The sequence below is a fragment of the Brachyhypopomus gauderio genome, unplaced genomic scaffold, assembly GCF_052324685.1.
Source record: "Brachyhypopomus gauderio isolate BG-103 unplaced genomic scaffold, BGAUD_0.2 sc52, whole genome shotgun sequence".
NCBI classification, from domain to species: Eukaryota; Metazoa; Chordata; class Actinopteri; order Gymnotiformes; family Hypopomidae; genus Brachyhypopomus; species Brachyhypopomus gauderio.
Window position 1 is genome coordinate 92099 of NW_027506877.1, and position 18850 is coordinate 110948.

The window sequence follows — 18850 nt, forward strand, 5'->3', positions numbered from 1 at the left end:
TAAACTTTATTTTTTACTTTTTCTTTCACTTCGCATGATGACGCTTCACTGTTCATTTGTTGTTTGTGCGGGCAAGGCATAAACATTCCAGTTTAGAATCTCATTTCTGCTAGTGTGTCTCCGTACCTCTGTATCAACACCAGGTCAGTCAGTGTTTTACTTAAGAGCACTTCGCCTAGATTACTTGAATCTCACAATATTAAAGTAAAAGTGTTTGTAAGCATTGATTCATATACTTATAAATTTTGAATGACCAGCTGGAAGTGAATGTAATGAGAAAATATTCTCTGTGAATGACACACTGAAACATGTTGCAATGGAGAGTTTGTAAGTTAATGAAAAGTAACATGATCCATGGGCCATAATTATTAAAATGCATTATTGCAATTTCCATACATTAACACTACAAATTACCAATTACTTATTACATTGCCAGATGGAGATCAGATGATCATCGGAACAGGCATTGTTAAGGCAACATGCTTTTGAGTCCCTGTATGTAACGCTGTAGGCAACATGGAGTGATCAGGTGGACACAAACACTGGGAGGAGCAATATTTATTAAAGAGCATTCAATAAGAAGGGTTGTAAAGAAAGTCCAGGGTCAGATCCGATAATGAATTAAACATGATAATTAGGGGTGTGACGATACACTCAGCTCACGAGACGAGACGAGACACTATATTGGGTTCACAAGAACGAGACGAAACGAGATATTAAGAACACTAAAATGACAACTTATATGACTGGACAACAACAGACTTTTATTTAACTGAGTTACACATGCATTTTGAAATGTTTTATTATAACTTTTAACATGCATTATGTAAGCATGAACTTTTAATAAACTTAATTTCATAAAAGTTAAATTAAATTAAATATTTCTCCTTTTTTCAACCGCAAACAATATTACAGTGAGTCCCCGCATAACGACGGGGTTAGAAACTGAAAAGTCCGTCGTAAAGCAGTTTTCGTCGTTACGCGTGACCCTAGATTTAGATATGCTTTGATCGTAAATACAGTATAGAAAAAAACTAACAATGTTCTCGTGCATACAGCGTGAGAAAAAGCGACCGCGTTGCCGAGATGGCTGCGGTGGAGGCTGCGCTGCCTCAGCTTATCGTACACAACACTCCATTGTGCTGCCACTGCTCCTCCGCACACTGCGTGAAATAAAATAAAATGCTGGTCTTAACTCTGATCCGTCGTTAACCAGACCCGTCGTTAAGCGGGGAGTCTCTGTATTATGTGCAAAACAAAACGTTCTTCTCTGTCAATACAGAGTGCAAATGGTGCAAACAGAGCCTGACCAAGTATGTCACTGAATTTGCTGCAACTACACCGTCATGTTCATTTTTAAGAATATTAGCATGTCCACACTGCTCCCGATATCCTTTACTGTCTCATCTTGCCAAAGCGTGCCTTTCAGTCCCTGCTACCTCTGTTCAAGTGAGATATGTTGATTGAGTACTGAGCTGTGGTGGTGCTATAAATGTCTCTGCATCGTGCTTTAAATGTCTCTGCATCGTGCTCGTATTAGCCGCAGTGTACAACATTTTCATACAATGTTTGCATATGGTCCGTGTCTTATCAGTCACTCTCTTGCCATTTATCATTTCCGCCGGGTACCCAAAATGCTGCCAAACAAATGATTTGAAAGTGGCGGGGGCATCTTCAATAGTAATACCTGTATTTTCCGACGCTATTCTGGCTGCTTGCTGGATCACAAATCCCGCGAGACAGATTTTTAATGGAACGAGAAATCTCGCTGAGTTACGTCTCGCGAGACCTCATGACACGAGATCTCGTCACACCCCTAATGATAATACAAGAACAAGACTAAGTAATCAAACAGAAACAACTTATGGACAACAAGGGTGTAGAACAAACAATAATGAACAGCCATGCAAAAGACCAAAAACAGGGTTTAAATAGACAAAACCAAACAAGAAATACCTGCAAATACTAACAAGGGGGCCACAATATCTTTGGCAAAATGTTGTGCTGGTATATCCATATTTTAAATTTGCCTGGAAGCCCAGAATGATCAACTGACTTTAGCCAGTGTCTTGGAAATTCTCAGTCACAACAACTGGGATCTCTTCTGTAATAGTTACGAGCGCAACACAAGCATGCGGTTACCCCTCCCAATCCACCAAGTACTGTATCATACCACCCCGGCGACGAGAGTCCAGTAGTGTGTAAACTAGGTAGAGAGCCAGAGAGCCGTCGATATCCAGAGGAGCTGGGGTTTCAGGCTGAGGGGCATGAGACAAACTGGAAGGCAGAGCAGGTTTTAACAGAGACACATGGAACATAGGGCATATGCAATAATGGGGAGGGAGCTGCAACCTGTAGGACACCGCATTGACCTGGCGTATGATCTTGAAAGGGCCCATGTATCGTGGGTTGAGCTTCCTGCAATGGGTCTTAAGACGGAGGTCCTTCGTCGATAGCCACACCACTTGGCAAGGTGAGTAGGTTGGGCAGTCGCACCGCTGTCGGTCTGCCTGAAACTTTTGCCTCCTGATGACATGCTGGAGGTGCACATGAGCTTCCTCCCAAACCTGTGCGCTGTGGTGGAACCAGTCATCAATGGCGGGGACATCCAATGGTTCTCCCGACCAGGGAAACAACATGGGTTGGAATCCTAAAACACACTGGAATGAGGTCATTCCAGTCGAGGAGTGTGAGAGAGAATTCTGTGCGTATTCTGCCCAGGGAAGGAAATGACTCCAGTCCTCCTGTTTGTCACTACAATAAGAACGCAAGAACCTACCCAACTCCTGATTCAGATGTTCGACTTTTCCATTGCTCTGGCAGTGATAACCTGAAGTTAAACTGACAGACACATTAAGCATCTTGCCAAACACAAGATATATATTTCGAGCCCCTATCGGACACTATGTCATCAGGAATCCCAAAACGTCTAAAAACCTGATTGAATATTGCTTCAGCAGTCTCCATAGCAGTAGGAAGTTTAGGTAGGGTTATGAGCCCGCATCCTTTAGAGAAATGATCCATGACTACCAAAATACATATATTGCACTGTGAGCGTGGCAAGTCTGTAACAAAATCTACTGACAAGTGTAACAGGTAGTCCAGCTGGCAGCTGTCTGGGAGTTTTGCTCTGAGCACATACATCACACCCCTCCACAAAGCTGGTGACATCCTGGGTCATCTCGGGCCACCAGTACTTCTACCTGAGCAGGCCTAGAGAGTTTTGTACACCAGGGTGACCTGAGCTGGGGGGGCATATGGACCCACTGCATGAGCTCTGCACGCAAGGTGAAGGGAACATATACTTTACCCCGAGGGCAGCCTGCCGGAGGTGGATCCATGGCTTGAGCCGGTATGATCTGCAGGTCCAGGTCCCATTGGATAGGGGACACCACAACGGAGGGTGAGAGAATGGGCTTCAGGACCTCAGGAGCATTGCTTGCCTCGTGAATCCATGAGAGGGCATCTGCCTTTGAATTCTTAGTACCAGGACGGAAGGTGACAGTGGGCATTATTTTTTACGCGCTTCAATTTCACTTTGCTTGCCTAGCATTCAGCCGTCTCTGCTTTTATATACTCCAGATTCTTGTGGTCGGTTAAGATGACAAAAGGGTGAACAGTGCCTTCTAGCCAATGCCTCCATGCCTCCAAAGCTGACTTAATAGCCAACAGTTCCTTGTTACCCACGTCATAATGTTTCTCAGTAGGCATGAGTTTACAGGAGTAGAACACGCAGGGATGTAATTTAGGAGGAGAGCCATGATGTTGGGAGAGAACCGCACCCACAGCAGTTTCCGATGCATCGACCTCATTGCCCACTTATAAATGTAACTACTACTTAATGTTAAATAACTCTGAATTTATTACGTATTCAAGTTACATATATTACATATATTTGCATAGATGTAAAAATATGTTTGCTTGTTGTTATTAAACATAAATCCTTTTAATTTGTTAGGTTATGAATCCCACATTACTCCATCAATCAATGATCAAACTGTCCAAGTGAATAAAGAAAAATAACATCAAAATATCACATTTACTTTGTGTCACGGCCTCCAACTCCAGGAACTCGACTTCCCAGCATGCCCGACCACAATGGCAGAGATCTGCCTCCCCGGATTATTAGACACCTGTCGCCCATTAGCTATTTCCAATATAAGACCTCCCTATACAACCCTTGTTTTGAAGTATTGCCGACATTCCTGAAAGCATACCTAGCGTTATTATTCTATTCTGATTATCTGGTTTGACCTGGTTTAGCTATTCTCCGTTTTCCCTTTTGGATTTGCCCGCCAATACTTCTGCTCGGTTGGATTGTTTCTAGTGTACGGACCCGGACTGATATGGAAACACTGCAGTGTTGAGTTGCCATCACTTTGTGGGTAATATAATTGTGGGAAATGTAGTTTTTGGTCACTGCACGTATTTGATATTTTTTTTTTTGGACAATTAGGTTTTTTAAGCTTTCGTGGGCCACATAAAATAATGTGGTGGACCACATTTGGCCTGCGGGCCTTAAGATTGACACAGGTGTGCTAGGGAAAGGCTGAACAGACCTTCGAGGGACCAAAAGAAAGATTGACAAGAGGGGGGTGGAGCTGGGCGTGACATGGAGATTCTCTATTTCTGGTCTGGTGTCTCACTCCCTCTTTTCCTTGTTGATGTTTATGTAGCAATACTGACTATTATGAATAATTATAAGTGGCATCACCCTGAACATTCAGGGAGATATGTTTTTGATAACGGGAACAGGTGAAATAATGTTATATCAGTCTCATTACCTGAAGGTGAAATTCAGTCTGTGCAGTGGCCTAATACCGTTGGTTAAAATATATTTTCCACAGTGATTAGCTTAGTGAACAAATGAAAATTTTATTGATTACAGATATCAATCATTTAGTATTATAATGCATAGAATGTCCAGTATAAGGTCAAAAACTTGAAAGGTACAGCGAGTTAACAAGTTATTAACAGAATCAGAGGAAGAAACAGACCAACTGAAGGTAGCTATGAAACGGAGAACTCCTGCAGACCATTTAAACCAATGTTAAATAGTACAAAAGCTACGATGAATATAGTAAATTAAATTGGAGGAATATTATGGAGGTAAAAATGTTGCAAAACTTGCGAGGTTACAGGACCTGATTTGAGAACTTGTAAAACAAAATTTGTACTTGTATTTTAAATCTGAGAACTTGAACTTGTACAACAAAGTTGCACTTGCATTTTTGATGTGAGAAGTTGTAGATGTGAGAGCATGAATGTTAAAAATTTACTCACAGAAAATGTACAAGAACTTCAAATCTGTCCGCCCCGACTTTTGCAAAATACAATATATCTCGGTGGACATGTTGTAAAACTGACTTGTGGATTTGCAGGGATCAGAAGTGGGTGGGGGCCATCAAAAACGCTTTAAAAACCTTTCTTGATACAGGGAAATGTACCTTAATCAATCTCCGTCAATGATGGTACACCAAACAATGGTACATTTATTTTACGCGCACCGTTTTGCTAATACTGCAAACATGGTAAACAGCATTAAGTCATCAATATTAACCTAATTTATCTCATACTCAACATAACTGCAAATCTGAACACTGCAAAAAATGATCTGCAACAAGCGTGGGTTGGTACTGAACTCTCCGGGAAGGCTGATCATTAAGGTCAGAGCTGATGATCACTGAGCTAGTTAGCTACGTAGTTTGCTACAAGTACAGATTACTGTATGATTAGCTAGTTATGTTCCAGACACTGAATACTTCTGGGCTCCATGATCTGATGATCCTGTATTCCTTATGTTTATGATCTGATGATTCTGTATTCTTTTGTCTGTTGGTTTGCTTGTGTCTGCCACACCCGTGTCGTCATTGTCTCCACCTGTGTCTTGTTAGTTCTGTGTATTTATAGTCCCTATGTTCCCCTAGTCTGGCATCGGTTGCTTTGTGTCATTGATCAGTTTGCAATCCTTGTGCTCTTAGTATTTTGTTCATTCATGCCCTTGTAACTTTTGTGGTCGTTTGGTGAGTCTGCTCGCTTAGTTCCTGGCCTTAGTTCCTTGTTTTGTTCTTGTGTTATCATGTCTGTTTATCTTTCTCGTTCGGACTACCTACCCGTTATGACCCATGCCTCCTGTAACATTCTCAAATATGGAATTCCCTTTAATAAATCTCGCTCTCCTCAGTGTTTGTGTCCAACTCCAAGCTCTGCAAGGCGCAAAGCATTACACTTGGAATATTAGGTTATAAGAATCATGGTCAGTTTTGGCATTCTTGGATATAGATCTGTTTACGAGTTCCAAAGGCAATGCTTTATGGTTAGAAATACACCAAGCTAAACCACAAAGGCCATATACTGGGACCCTTGGTATGGGTGGAAGCCATAATTCCTCATACCAAGGCCCTGGTGAGTCTGATAAGAAGGGTTTCCTCAGTCCTGAGGGCCCAGTGTGCGGGTTTTGGAAGTGATAATAGGTCATCTAAGTAGGATGTTGTTGGGGTCAGTCAAAGGTGAGACTGCAAGAGGAACTGTGAATAGTCCTTTCCCACTACATTTACACATTTAATTTGTGCTGGTTTATTTTTAAAAACAAATACCATTTCAGATGACAATACTCTTTGCCACTAAAAAGGGAAGGAAAAAGTTTTTTTAAATTATTGTATTTTCATAGATTTAGGAGGGCAAATTCAGAGCAATTCAGTCTTAAATATACAGGAGATGATCAATGGAACTGAGTTTTTACCCGCATAATTTAGACTTGGGCTGAAATAAGGGTAGAGTTTCTCAGTGAAGGACTGACCAGTGTAAGCGTAGATATGAGACCTGGCCTCCACATCATAAAAGAAGACCAGACCCTCCTCATAATCCACAAACACCCCCACTGTCTGGGGCTTCTCTCTCAGGGTGAGGGGGACAGGGGGACCAGCACAAGCCTCATATTGATTCTCCTTCCTCAGAATCACAGTCCAGAATCCATTCTGAGGATTCAGTGTAATCTTGCCCTTCCTGTTAACAGACTCTCTGGCCACTCCTACATCCCACTCAATCTTCCCCTTGACCTGAACCTCATAGTAAAATCTCCCTGATGAGAACCCCTCCTTTCCCAGGACAATGGCACAATCATGAAATCTCTTTGGGTTGTCAGGGAGATTCCGTTTTGTGTCTCCATGTGTCACTTGTTTTCCATCATCAGACAGTATGAGTTTGGGATGAGCTGTATCAGGATCCAGAGTCACATCCACTGAGAGAAACATACAGAATGTTAAATGTACATAATAATAAACTACATAACACCCCATTATCTAGTAGATCCTACTGATTAACTACTTTGATAAAAATATATCAAAGTCAGTCAAATTTATTTATATAGCGCTTTTTACAACACATTGTCACAAAGCAGCTTTACAATCGTATGGGTCCAGATCCCTAATGAGCAAGCCAGAGGTGACAGTGGCAAGGAAAAACTCCCTATGGTGGTGGGGATTAGGAAGAAACCTCGGGAGGACCAAGACTCAAACAGGAAACCTTCCTCCATTGGGCACTAGCATATAGCAGAATATATAACAGGGTTTGTAGAAGACCAAAATATTCGCTGAGTAAACACTTTATTATGAGTGTATCCGAAAATAGAGATAAATTTTAAAGAAGGAATGTTTAACTATCACTCACAGATTGCATCATTTACAGGTGCTATTTCAGTTAAAGAAACAACACATCGTAAGTGAATCCTGGCAATGATCATTTATTCACTGATCCAGGTCTCCATCCCTATTTCATAAATCTAATCATTCACCTACAGTGATGGGTGTTGAGGTATCTGCTATTCAGCTCTATGTAATATGCTTTCATACATTTAACAGTCAGTTGTATGTTGAATTTCCCCACTTCTGGTGCCACTTTTATTGTTATATATATACATACACACACACACACACACACACACACACACACACACACACACACACACACACACACACACAGTATATCAGGGGTCGGCAACCTATGGCACGCGTAGAATACTTAATTTGTGTCCATTTAACACCCCCTCCCCCAACAATTTAAACTCGCTACCCCCCCGCTCCAATTATTTTATTTCTTGATAGTGGCACACTCATTGACTAGACATGTTAAAGATGGCACTCCATGTCTCAAAGGTTGCTGACCCCTGCTGTATATTGTCACGTAGGGCTACGCCCCCCTCTCTTAGCTGTCTCTCCGGTGTCCCTGTTCCACGTGTCTGTGTTGTTCCTTGCCCGTTAGTCCCGCCCTGCTTGTCTGTTGCCCTGGTTTCCGTCTGTCTACCACGCCCGTGTTGTCAGTGTGATCACCTGTGTCTTGTTAGTTCCATATACAGTTGTGATCAAATTTATTCAACCCCCAATGCTGCGAAGGGTTTTATGGAATTCAGTGCACATTTGTAATTGTGTTCATAATGAAATCTTACAAGGACTTGTTAAAGAACTAAATGCAACTAAGATAGCATCAATTTTTTTTGTCATAAAGTATTAAATGGCCTTTTTGTGATTTCTTCATTGACACAATTATTCAACCCCTTTACGACTACCACTCCTAAGAACAGAGGTTCATTCCAGTGTTTTCCATCAGGTATTGAAAACATCTGTGGATGTCAACGAGCAGCAATCAAGCATGATAAGCACCAATTAGGCAGATTTAAAAGGACTGTGATACTCAGCTCCTTCTAGACATCTACTGGTGTGTTTCCAAGCATGATGAAGGCAAGAGAATGGTCCCAGAAGACAAGAGAAGAGGTTATTGCTCTTCACAAGAATGGCAATGGATATAAAAATATTGCGAAGTTGTTAAATATTCCAAGAGACACTATCGGAAGTATCATTCGCAAGTTCAAGTTAAAGGGCACAGTGGAAACGTTACCTGGTCGTGGCAGAAAGAAGATCCTGACCGCGACTGCTGTGCGCTACCTGAAGCGTAATGTGGAGAAAAATCCCTGCGTGACTGCTAAGGAACTGAAAAAAGACCTGTCAGATGTGGGCACTGAAGTTTCAGCTCAGACAATAAGGCGCGCACTGCATAACGAAGACCTCCATGCCAGAACGCCCAGACGCACCCCCTTGCTGACTCCAAAGAACAAGAAAAGTCGACTGCAGTATGCCAAAAGTCATGTGGACAAGCCACAAAGGTTTTGGGACAGTGTACTGTGGTCAGATGAAACTAAATTAGAACTGTTTGGGACAATGGACCAGCGCTATGTTTGGAGAAGGAAGAACCAGGCTTATGAACAAAAGAACACCTTGCCTACTGTGAAGCATGGCGGGGGGTCAATTATGCTTTGGGGCTGTTTTGCTTCTAATGGTACAGGAAAGCTTCAACGTGTGCAGGGTACCATGAATTCCCTTCAGTACCAGGAGATCTTGGAGGAAAATGTGATGGAGTCAGTCACAAACCTGCGGCTTGGGAGACGTTGGACCTTCCAACAGGACAATGATCCGAAGCACACATCCAAGTCCACTAGAGCATGGTTGAACATGAAAGGCTGGAACATTCTAGAGTGGCCATCGCAATCACCAGACTTAAATCCAATTGAGAACCTCTGGTGGGACCTAAAGAAGGCAGTTGCAGTGCGCAAGCCTAAGAATGTGACTGAACTGGAGGCTTTTGCCCATGAAGAATGGGCTAAGATACCCATAGGTCGCTGCAAGACACTTGTGTCAAGCTATGCTTCACGCTTGAAAGCTGTCATAACTGGAAAAGGATGTTGTACTAAGTACTAAAAAATAATGTCACTAGGGGGTTGAATAAAACTGATAATGATGTGAGCACAGTAAAGACATTTGTGGTTATTCCATCATAAATATTATGTTATGTTTGTCTAATTTATAAGTGCCTCTTTGATATAATTGTAAATAAGATGACTGAAATGATCAAAATCAATGTCAAACTGGCCAAAACACTTTATTTCAGTGGGGGTTGAATAAATTTGATCACAACTGTATAGTCCCTGTGTTTCCCTAGCCCCTTGTCGGTTATTTGTTCTCTCATGGTTTGTTCTATTGTGGATTGTTGTTCGATTGTGGTTCGATTCGGTTTAATGGTTCATCGCTGTTTTGGTGTTTTCCATCTCCATTGTGTTCCACTCAGTTCTTGTTTCCCTGCCTTGTAGTCTGCGTTCTACCTGTTAGTCATGCCCCTGTATTTGTCCCACTTGGATGGCTCTCCCGTTATGATCCCTGCCTGTTTGTATGACTTCGATTATGGAATTCCCCCATTAAATCTCGCTCTCCTCAGCGTTTGTCTCTGCCTCCTTGCTCCGCAGCGGGCGGGCACATTCACTCCTTCACAATCACGCATGCCCACTTCAACACAGCGCACACCCTCTAATTCCGGGACACTCCCTTCATCACAATCATCCGAATACTAACACCTGTAACTGATTAGGTTTGGGTCTCATAATACCCCACAGGTCGCGCTGTCCAGTGCTGCACAATCAACCTGCACCTTCGCCTCGCTACGTGGGATAGCCTGCTCTGTACTGGGACCGCTGTTCACCTGTGGACTCTCTTCTACGTTTCATCATTTTGAGTATTCCTTTGTGTTTGTTCTGCCAAGTGGCCTAAGTGGGTTTCAGTTATTCTAACCATGGATAATCAAGCCTTTTGCTTACAACCTCTGCCTCCTGCTACCTCTGTCCCCGCGTCACACAGACAAGAGAAGTTAAGGTTGGTGAAAATCTCTGGGTGCATAAAACTGACAAGCAGGATTGGTAGCAAACTATAGAGCAGATTAACTAATCCAACAACTGTGTCCTTTACAGTCAACCACAATTAATACAAATGTATATGGTTGTATGAGTTGCAGTAGTGTTAGGATAATCTGTATAATATAGATTATTCAAATGAAAAGAGAAAATTAGAAATCACACTGTACCTGCATACTGTTGACTCCTCTTCAATTCTGTGCCAACTGAATTTTAGGAAGAATTTTTTTAAAGAAATGATTTTATAGCATGGACTGAAACATTTTCAATATTCTGTAATTCTATATGAATATGCTATGTGCACATTAACAAACCTAAAGTGATTTTTTCATTACTGTGACACAAATTAGATTTGTCAGGCAATGTAGACACATAAATCTGATCTTTTCAAATGAGATTTGAATCACTTCTAAATGTGATCTGATTTGTGGCTGTGCGACTTGAATGAGAATGAAATGAAATCAGTACAATAATGCGGGAGAGTAACAGCCGTGACCACAGTATCTGTGAAACTAGCAGAAGCTAGCTGTATTTACCTTCTTGAAGTGACCATGTACAGCTGACTAACTGGTTGTTGGTCTCCAAAGCAAATTATGATGTATACATGAACTATTAGAATGTCCAATTAGCCTGTTTTTATACTACAAGGCTTTACACAAATATGATGTTTGTTGCTGGTGATGCAGGTGGCTTGTGCACATTCATGAAGTTTCAGGAGACAGATAGATGCAGATCACAAGTATGAATATGAACAAGCAACATAGTCAAATCTGATTTGAAAAAAAAAACGTCAGTAGTGAACAATGAGATTTATAATGTGAATGTAGCTTATATTTCATTATAGCTATTGGCCACAGATTTCTTGTTAGCAGTGTTGCGAATAACGCCGGCGTTAGGTAACGGCGTCATTTTGTCAGTAACGGGATAATATAATTAGTTACTTTTCCTCTCGTTACAACGCCGTTTACGTTACTGGTCATTAAAAGCGGTGCGTTACTATATATTGATATACTAACAGTAATCCGAGCGGACCGCTGCCCAGGCTAGTGAGGAGTAACATATCTCGATAGGTCACAGTTCTCGGTGTAACACCTGTTTAACTTAACAAGTCAGTAAGCGGTTGACTAAGGCAGCGTTATGGTAGCCAATCAGAGCCAGTGTTTTTACACGCGCGCCGAAGCACGCCAGTGACACGACACAAACGGAGAAGAGACCGAAATGACGTCAGGTGCAAGCCGAAGAAAATTTAGCATTTTCAAGGCGATATAAACATTATTTAAGAAAATACTTGAAGTTCCTGAATGTCTACCAGACTGGGTATTTGATTTATTTAAGAATAGAGGTTTTATTGTTTAAGTTTACTTCTGTTGTGAACAAACCAGTTGTCTCAGGTTGAGAGAATTTAATTTAATTTGATAGATGTAAATGCACTTTATATAGTGTAACTGTTTACTTTTGCTTTTTTTATTTTATTTTTTTACACAAAGATTTGGGATTTTAAAGAATTTTATCCTGCACTGGTTGATGTACAATAAATATCAAAAGTTAAACACCTTTCTGATCTACTCATTTCAACTGACTGTGAAAACTGCTTTTTCAAAAAAATCCTTATTCATTGGCATATAACCTTTCTTTTTAACTGTAACGCAAATAGTTACTTTCCCTGGTAACGAGTTACTTTTATTATAGAGTAATTCAGTTACTAACTCAGTTACTTTTTTGAACAAGTAGTGAGTAACTATAACTAATTACTTTTTTTAAGTAACGTTCCCAACACTGCTTGTTAGAGTACCTGGAAAATATATTTTATAGTAAAGCTTTTCACCTGCTTGTTTCAACTTAGTATTCAGTGTTTCGCTGAGTTTTGTATTCAGAGTCTTCTGAAGCTGAGAGAGAACTTTCCTCACAGTCTCCACATTCACATCAGTGTCAATACTGATGTCAGTCCAGTTCTTGGTGTGTGGAGGGATGTTCATGGTTGGGTAGATCTACAGTACAGCAGGAGAGAGGAGAAACCCCTCAGCATGGGGAGGGTTGTCCTGTGATGTGCTGTGTTGTCTCTGAGCAGAGAGAGGAACACTGACCTGTAGGAGGTGGATGTGGTCCTCAGTGTGGGAGAGCTGCTCCAGCTCACTGTCTCTCCTCTTTAGTTCAGTGATCTCCTGCTCCAGGTCTTTAATGAGTCCTTCAGCCTGCCTCTCTGCTGCTTTCTGCTTCTCCTCCATCACCTGAAGCAGCTCAGCCTGGCTTCTCTCAATGGAGCGCACCAGAGCAGTGAAGACCTCAATGCTGTCTGCAATCTCTCTCTCTGTGCTTTTCTAATGGAAGAAGAAATTTTGATTAAAGAGAAGCTTTAATCAATCAAAGCTAATGTGAAATTTAGTTTCAGTTTTCATAGGTCTTAAAAACAACATGTGTTTGTAATAGACATGAAGTAGGTGGTAGTTCACACCTTTCTGAGCTCTACTGAGTGTTTGATCTCTTCCATCTTCTTCAGTCTCTCTTGGATCATCTGCTGGACCTCTGACTGTGTCTTCCTCAGCTGTGTCTGTAGACGGGGAGGAAAACAAAGAATGTTTGTTTTATATTTTAATGGTGCTCTGTTTTTTATATTTCTTTTATATACGTGTTTAATGTTGATGTTATCCAGTGTTAGTGTTTCTCACCCTTTTCTCTCCACTCTCCTCCTCTATGGTAACAGTGTTGTGTGTCTTGTGGTCTGTCTCAGTGCAGAACTGACACACACACATCTCGTCTTTTCTACAGAACAGCTCCAGGGGTTTGTCATGTTTCTGACATATGTAGCCATCCACATTCTCCACAGGGTTTATTAGTTTGTGTTTCTTAAGTTTTGGAACATTATTATGGGGCTCTAGATGAGACTTACAAAATGTCAAACCACAGTGCAGACAGGATTTTACAGCCTTCAACTTCACTCCAGTGCAGGCGTCACAAAAAACATCAGGTTTATCAAGACCTTTTTTCTTCATGAAGTGATCCACAACCTCTCTCAGTGTTGTATTAATCTTGAGTTCAGGTCTCTTGGTAAATTTCTCTTTGCATAGTGGACATATACAGTGTGGACTGTCGTCCCAGTATTGTGTGAGGCAGGTCTTACAGAAGTTGTGTCCACATGGAGTGGTGACTGGATCAGTGAACACATCCAGACAGACAGAACACATGAACCGCTCCTCATACAGGAGGCTGCTGGAGTCACGTGTGACTGATTAGAAAGGAAACATAGAGGACTATTGAATTATTCTACTATAATTATATATTTTTATCTATGTATATTTCACACATTGTTCTTAAATACTCCAGAACTGTTAGAAATTTAGAGAATGAAAAGTTAAATTTTGACTCATGATCCAAGTTCAATTTTATCATCATATGTGTCTTCCTTCATTCTCCAGGATTCAGCACCTCAGCATCTCAGACTTTAATCTCCTGATCTGAATCTTAACATGGTTTACACTGACAACATGGAGCTCAGTGTAAATCACTCCATTCTGTAGTCAGTACTGCATTTTTATTCTGATCATATTGCCACTAAACCAGATAAGCTATAAATTGATGGAGAATATTCTTCAACATACAGACTGTTTCATTCATGTGTGTATGAGGTGTGTAACTGACACTCTGATGGTTCTTTCACGCTCCTCCCCCTTTTACCTTGTGATGATGATTCTTCCATTTCCTTCTTCCTCTGTTAACTGTTTAAAAGAAATCAACACTCAGCAAATACATGTATATCTGTCCTACATCGGGCTAATAGGACTACATGCTTCTTGTCTTAACAGTACTCTTCCCATATATATTTTATCAAATACTTATATGGGACATAATTAAAGGACATTTTGGCATATTCTTTAAAATATATTCTATTTGTTATGTTGAATATTTAACAAATACGATTTGTTAAGCTCAAGCTTAATTTGCTATGTGCATGTACTTACACCACCCTGTTACAAATACAAAACAGATGTATATTTGCAAAATGTATATTTTAAAATATTTTTCAGTAAATCCTTTGTGATTCAGTTTACACTAAGTCGTTTTACACTGAAAGGTCGTATGATTTCAGGTAAGACTAATAATATGTATTACATGTTAGTTTGACTAAATTTCAATGCCTAAATGATCAGAAAATTTAACAGGGACATACAGTTTCTTGTAACGCCAGAGGCGTCATTATGTCAGAAGCAGTGGGTGAGGGTGGCAGTGGAACATATTAACTATCTTTACCACAGTCAAGATGAGAACAATAGACTCACACACTGAATTAGTCTCTTAGTGTGCAAACATGCACATGAACAAAGCTCTTAAACAAAGTGGAACTGGTGTAGCAATTGCGCAGTGTGTTGTTTCCATCTTCAGGTGTGTGGTGAGTGTCAGTAGATGGGAGACTGTGAACGAGGGAGTGGCTGAGTATGGGTGTGGTTGGGGTGTGGGCGTGGCTGAGATGTTGATGTGGCTGGGGTTGTGTGCACAAGAGATCGGGTGTCTCCCCTGTGACATCTACTTCGAAATATATGCTCAAATACATTGTGCATATTATCATTAAAGCTGTTCTAACGACAAAATATTACATTTTTATGTGATAAAATTAACAATTTTACCATTATTTTATTCAAAATGCTTTAGTAACAGAGTTGCAAATTGAGATATAATTGATGATAATTTATGTAAAGTACGACATTTGTGTTTAATAGACCATGTGTCTGTGCCTATTTTACTGCAGTCCTTAACATCATTATCAATATGACCTCATTATGTGCTTACACTAAACTGCACCCTAACCTCCCCTCTGATCTTGAGGTCCCACGTTGAGAGGTGTTTTTACTCCTCTTATGAGGAGTCTCTCTACTTCTTCCTCTTGGCACGCTGCTCTTTAGATCATTCTGCCTTTTTCCCCTATTTCTGTATCTCCACTTTTCTCTGTTGTTGTAGGTCCTCCTGTCTCCTGTTGTCACGTCCAGCCCCTCCCTCCTCCCTGGTCCCGCCTAGCTCCCCGCTCCCATTCGTTCCTCCCTCTGTCTGTCACGCCCCGTCGTCAGTCTCGTACACCTGAGTCTTGTTCTACCGTCGTGTTTCCGTGTATAAAAACCCCCTCGTGTTTTACCCCGGTGTCGGTCATTCCCTGCACGGTAATCCCTCGCTCCTTCTATATCTCGTTTCTTCCAAAGACCTGTTCCTCCCGCTATCCATGTTCTCCCTTTGACTTCGCTCCCTGTCTGTTTGTTAGTTGTTCCCAGTGTTTTACGCCTGTGGTCTGAGTGTTGTTCCCTCGTGGTATTTCTATATGATTTTATCGTGCTGTCTGTTTGGGTTACCCTACTGTTGTGCTTTAGCGTTTCTTGTGTCTAGTTGCCCCGGTGTTCATTGTTGCCTATGTGTTTACAGTTTGTTAGTTGTGTGTTCTTACGTATGCTTGTTCCCAGTTGTTTAACGTTTCCGTTTAGTTCATGCTCTCTCCCCGTTAGTTTACTTAGCTCCCTCTGTCTTCCGTGTCCTTATCGTGTTTGTATCCCCTTTCATTAAAAACAACTATACTCTGCATTTGCGTCATGCCTGCCCGTCGCAAACGTTACACCTGTTCTCATCAGCATCACATCTGGCACAGCAGAGCAGCGGCTTCTCAGTAACACTGGAACGCCAGATCTCAGTAGAAACTCATTAGAAATTCTCATATTAGGCCTATCTATTGCAAACAATCACAACAGTTTAACCAAGAAATATGTCAATTCTGCCAATTTATTTAAAATAGCTTAATGATAAATTATACAAATTCATTCAACCAATTCAATACATTCATTTTTATAATTTAACCAAACATACCCTGTTAACTATGATAATAACCATGTTACCTTAATAAAGCAACAGGGTTGCGAATGAGTGCTACTGTAGCATTTAACTTATAAGCAAATCTTAGTTGTGAATTATAGCTATTTTTGTCAGGACTGGCTGCAGGGTTACTCCATCTACCGCCACTAGGGGGAGTCCCGTCAGCACGATCACTGCTGATCAGAATCAAAGAAACTATTTTTAAAAGATACATTAGACACATGTAATTAAAATTCTGCCAACCTTTCCCAGCTAATTATTATATTTTGCTTTGCGATAGTTTAATTGGCAGGTTATGTGAACAAATTTGTTTTGGATTTAAATATTAAGAGGAGGGACTGCAAATGTCCTCTAATTCTGCAATGTCCCATATATAATTAAAATGCACCAGAGCTCCTGAGATGATATTTATCTTTAGACTGGAAAACCAGTTGTAGCTACCTATAAAACTTTGTAATAATGAGCAACAAACATAAATGTGATTGCCATTGTTAATTCTTCCTCATGTTTACTTTTGTCTGCGAGCGTGTGTAACAAAAGCTCTTATTTCCTTCGCAGGTTGTTGGTTTTAATGGATTTGTAACTTGTAGTAACGTAGAAAATTTGGCTCAGCAACTCAGATTTCGAATCAGTAATATTGTTTTTTTAGTTTAAACCTTAACTATTGTGTAGACAATAGCTATTGTATATTTGACAACGTGAAATCGTTCGCTTCGCTTTTACTCCAGTTCCTGGTTGAAGGGCGTACTGAACTGTAATCTCTGTCGTTACATTGCGAATCACACAACATATATGGCAGAATTCAGACATTTTCTCACGTCGTTCGTTATTTGCGGAAATTGACAATTTTCAGGAAACTCCCTGATCAGTATTTCAGCTGTTCACACGGTTCCTTTCTTATAATGTCCATGATATTCTTTGGTTTTATTACACCTGTAGTTCACTCCGCCAGAAAACATCTGAATGATGAGCTACAGCACGCTAAAGTACAACTATAGGCTACTTACCTTTATTTTCCTTTATTTTCAGGAATTTCCATCTGGGATAAATAAAGTATCTATCTCTTTGCTGGTTTTTAGAAGGCTGTAACGTCCCGTTTCTCGTCTTCTTACAGCTACTTCATGTCCAGTAATGTTGCTGCTTCAATGATAAGTTTCTAAATGGTTCAGTTTTACTTTCACTTCACTGTTCTTTTGTTCTCATAGTAAAATCTCCCTGAGGAGAATGCATCATTTCCCAGGACAAAAACACAATAATCAAATCTCTTTGGGTTGTCAGGGAGATTCTGTCTTGTGTCTCCATGTGTCACTTGTTTTCCATCATCAGACAGGACGAGTTTGGGATGAGCTGTATCAGGATCCAGAGTCACATCCACTGAGAGAAACATACAGTATGTTAAATGTACATAATAATATTCTATATGATAACTCCTAAGTATGGCATAGATCCTACTGATTAAAATATGTAACAGGGTTTGTAGAACACTAAAATACTCACAGATTCAACACTGTATCTCCTTTTAAAATAATTATCTATTGAAGTATCTCTCACACTCTTGGTTGTGCTATTAAATAACTAGGAAGACAGTTTCATTATTGTTAGACAAAGAACACATTATAGGTGAATCCTGGAATTGATCATTTATTCACTGACCCAGGACTCCATCTATAATTCATAAATATATATCTTTTCATTCACACTGTCAAGCAATTGACAGTCAAAACATTGTCAGTTGTAAGTTGAAATTCACCACTTCTGGTGACAGTTTTTTGTTCTTTTTCACATATTTATTTCTACACTATCAGTATGTCACTCTGGTTAAGGGTCTCTGCCAAATTCTGTAAATTTAAGTAGAACTGTAAATTAATAACTAACGCAGCACGCACTGGGGAGCGAGGGGACGGACACAAACGCTGAGAAGATTTATTACAGGGAATTCCATAATCGAAGTCGTAGTCACAGGCAGGGGCGTCGAAACGGGAGAGCCATCCAGGTTAGACAAGTACAGGGGCATGATAACAGATAGACGCAAAACAGGGCAGGATAACACTGAACATAAAGTAAACCAACAGCGAATGCAAAGTACCACGAAGGCAGAACACAGATCCACAATAGCAAAACACGACAGAATGACGGAGAAGCAGAATCTCAAAACAGAACCAGAGAACGAATAACCGACAAGGGGCTAGGGAAACACAGGGACTATAAGTACATGGAACTAACAAGACACAGCTGAGGATGATTACGACACGGGCGTGGCAGACAGACAGAAAC

General features: G+C 40.7%; 1 protein-coding gene across 1 annotated transcript; it reads right to left on the bottom strand.

Moving 5' to 3' along the window:
- Nucleotides 1-3835: 3835 nt before the first annotated feature.
- Nucleotides 3836-17743, bottom strand: LOC143488582 (E3 ubiquitin-protein ligase TRIM39-like). Its single transcript, XM_076987377.1, has 8 exons — nt 17584-17743; nt 14405-14445; nt 13399-13955; nt 13185-13280; nt 12817-13050; nt 12558-12720; nt 10903-10938; nt 3836-7240 (listed from the first exon to the last, which is right to left on the bottom strand). The coding sequence occupies exons 2-8, from the start codon at nt 14424-14426 to the stop codon at nt 6687-6689; spliced, it is 1662 nt and encodes a 553-aa protein (XP_076843492.1). The 5' UTR covers nt 14427-14445; nt 17584-17743; the 3' UTR covers nt 3836-6686.
- Nucleotides 17744-18850: the final 1107 nt, after the last annotated feature.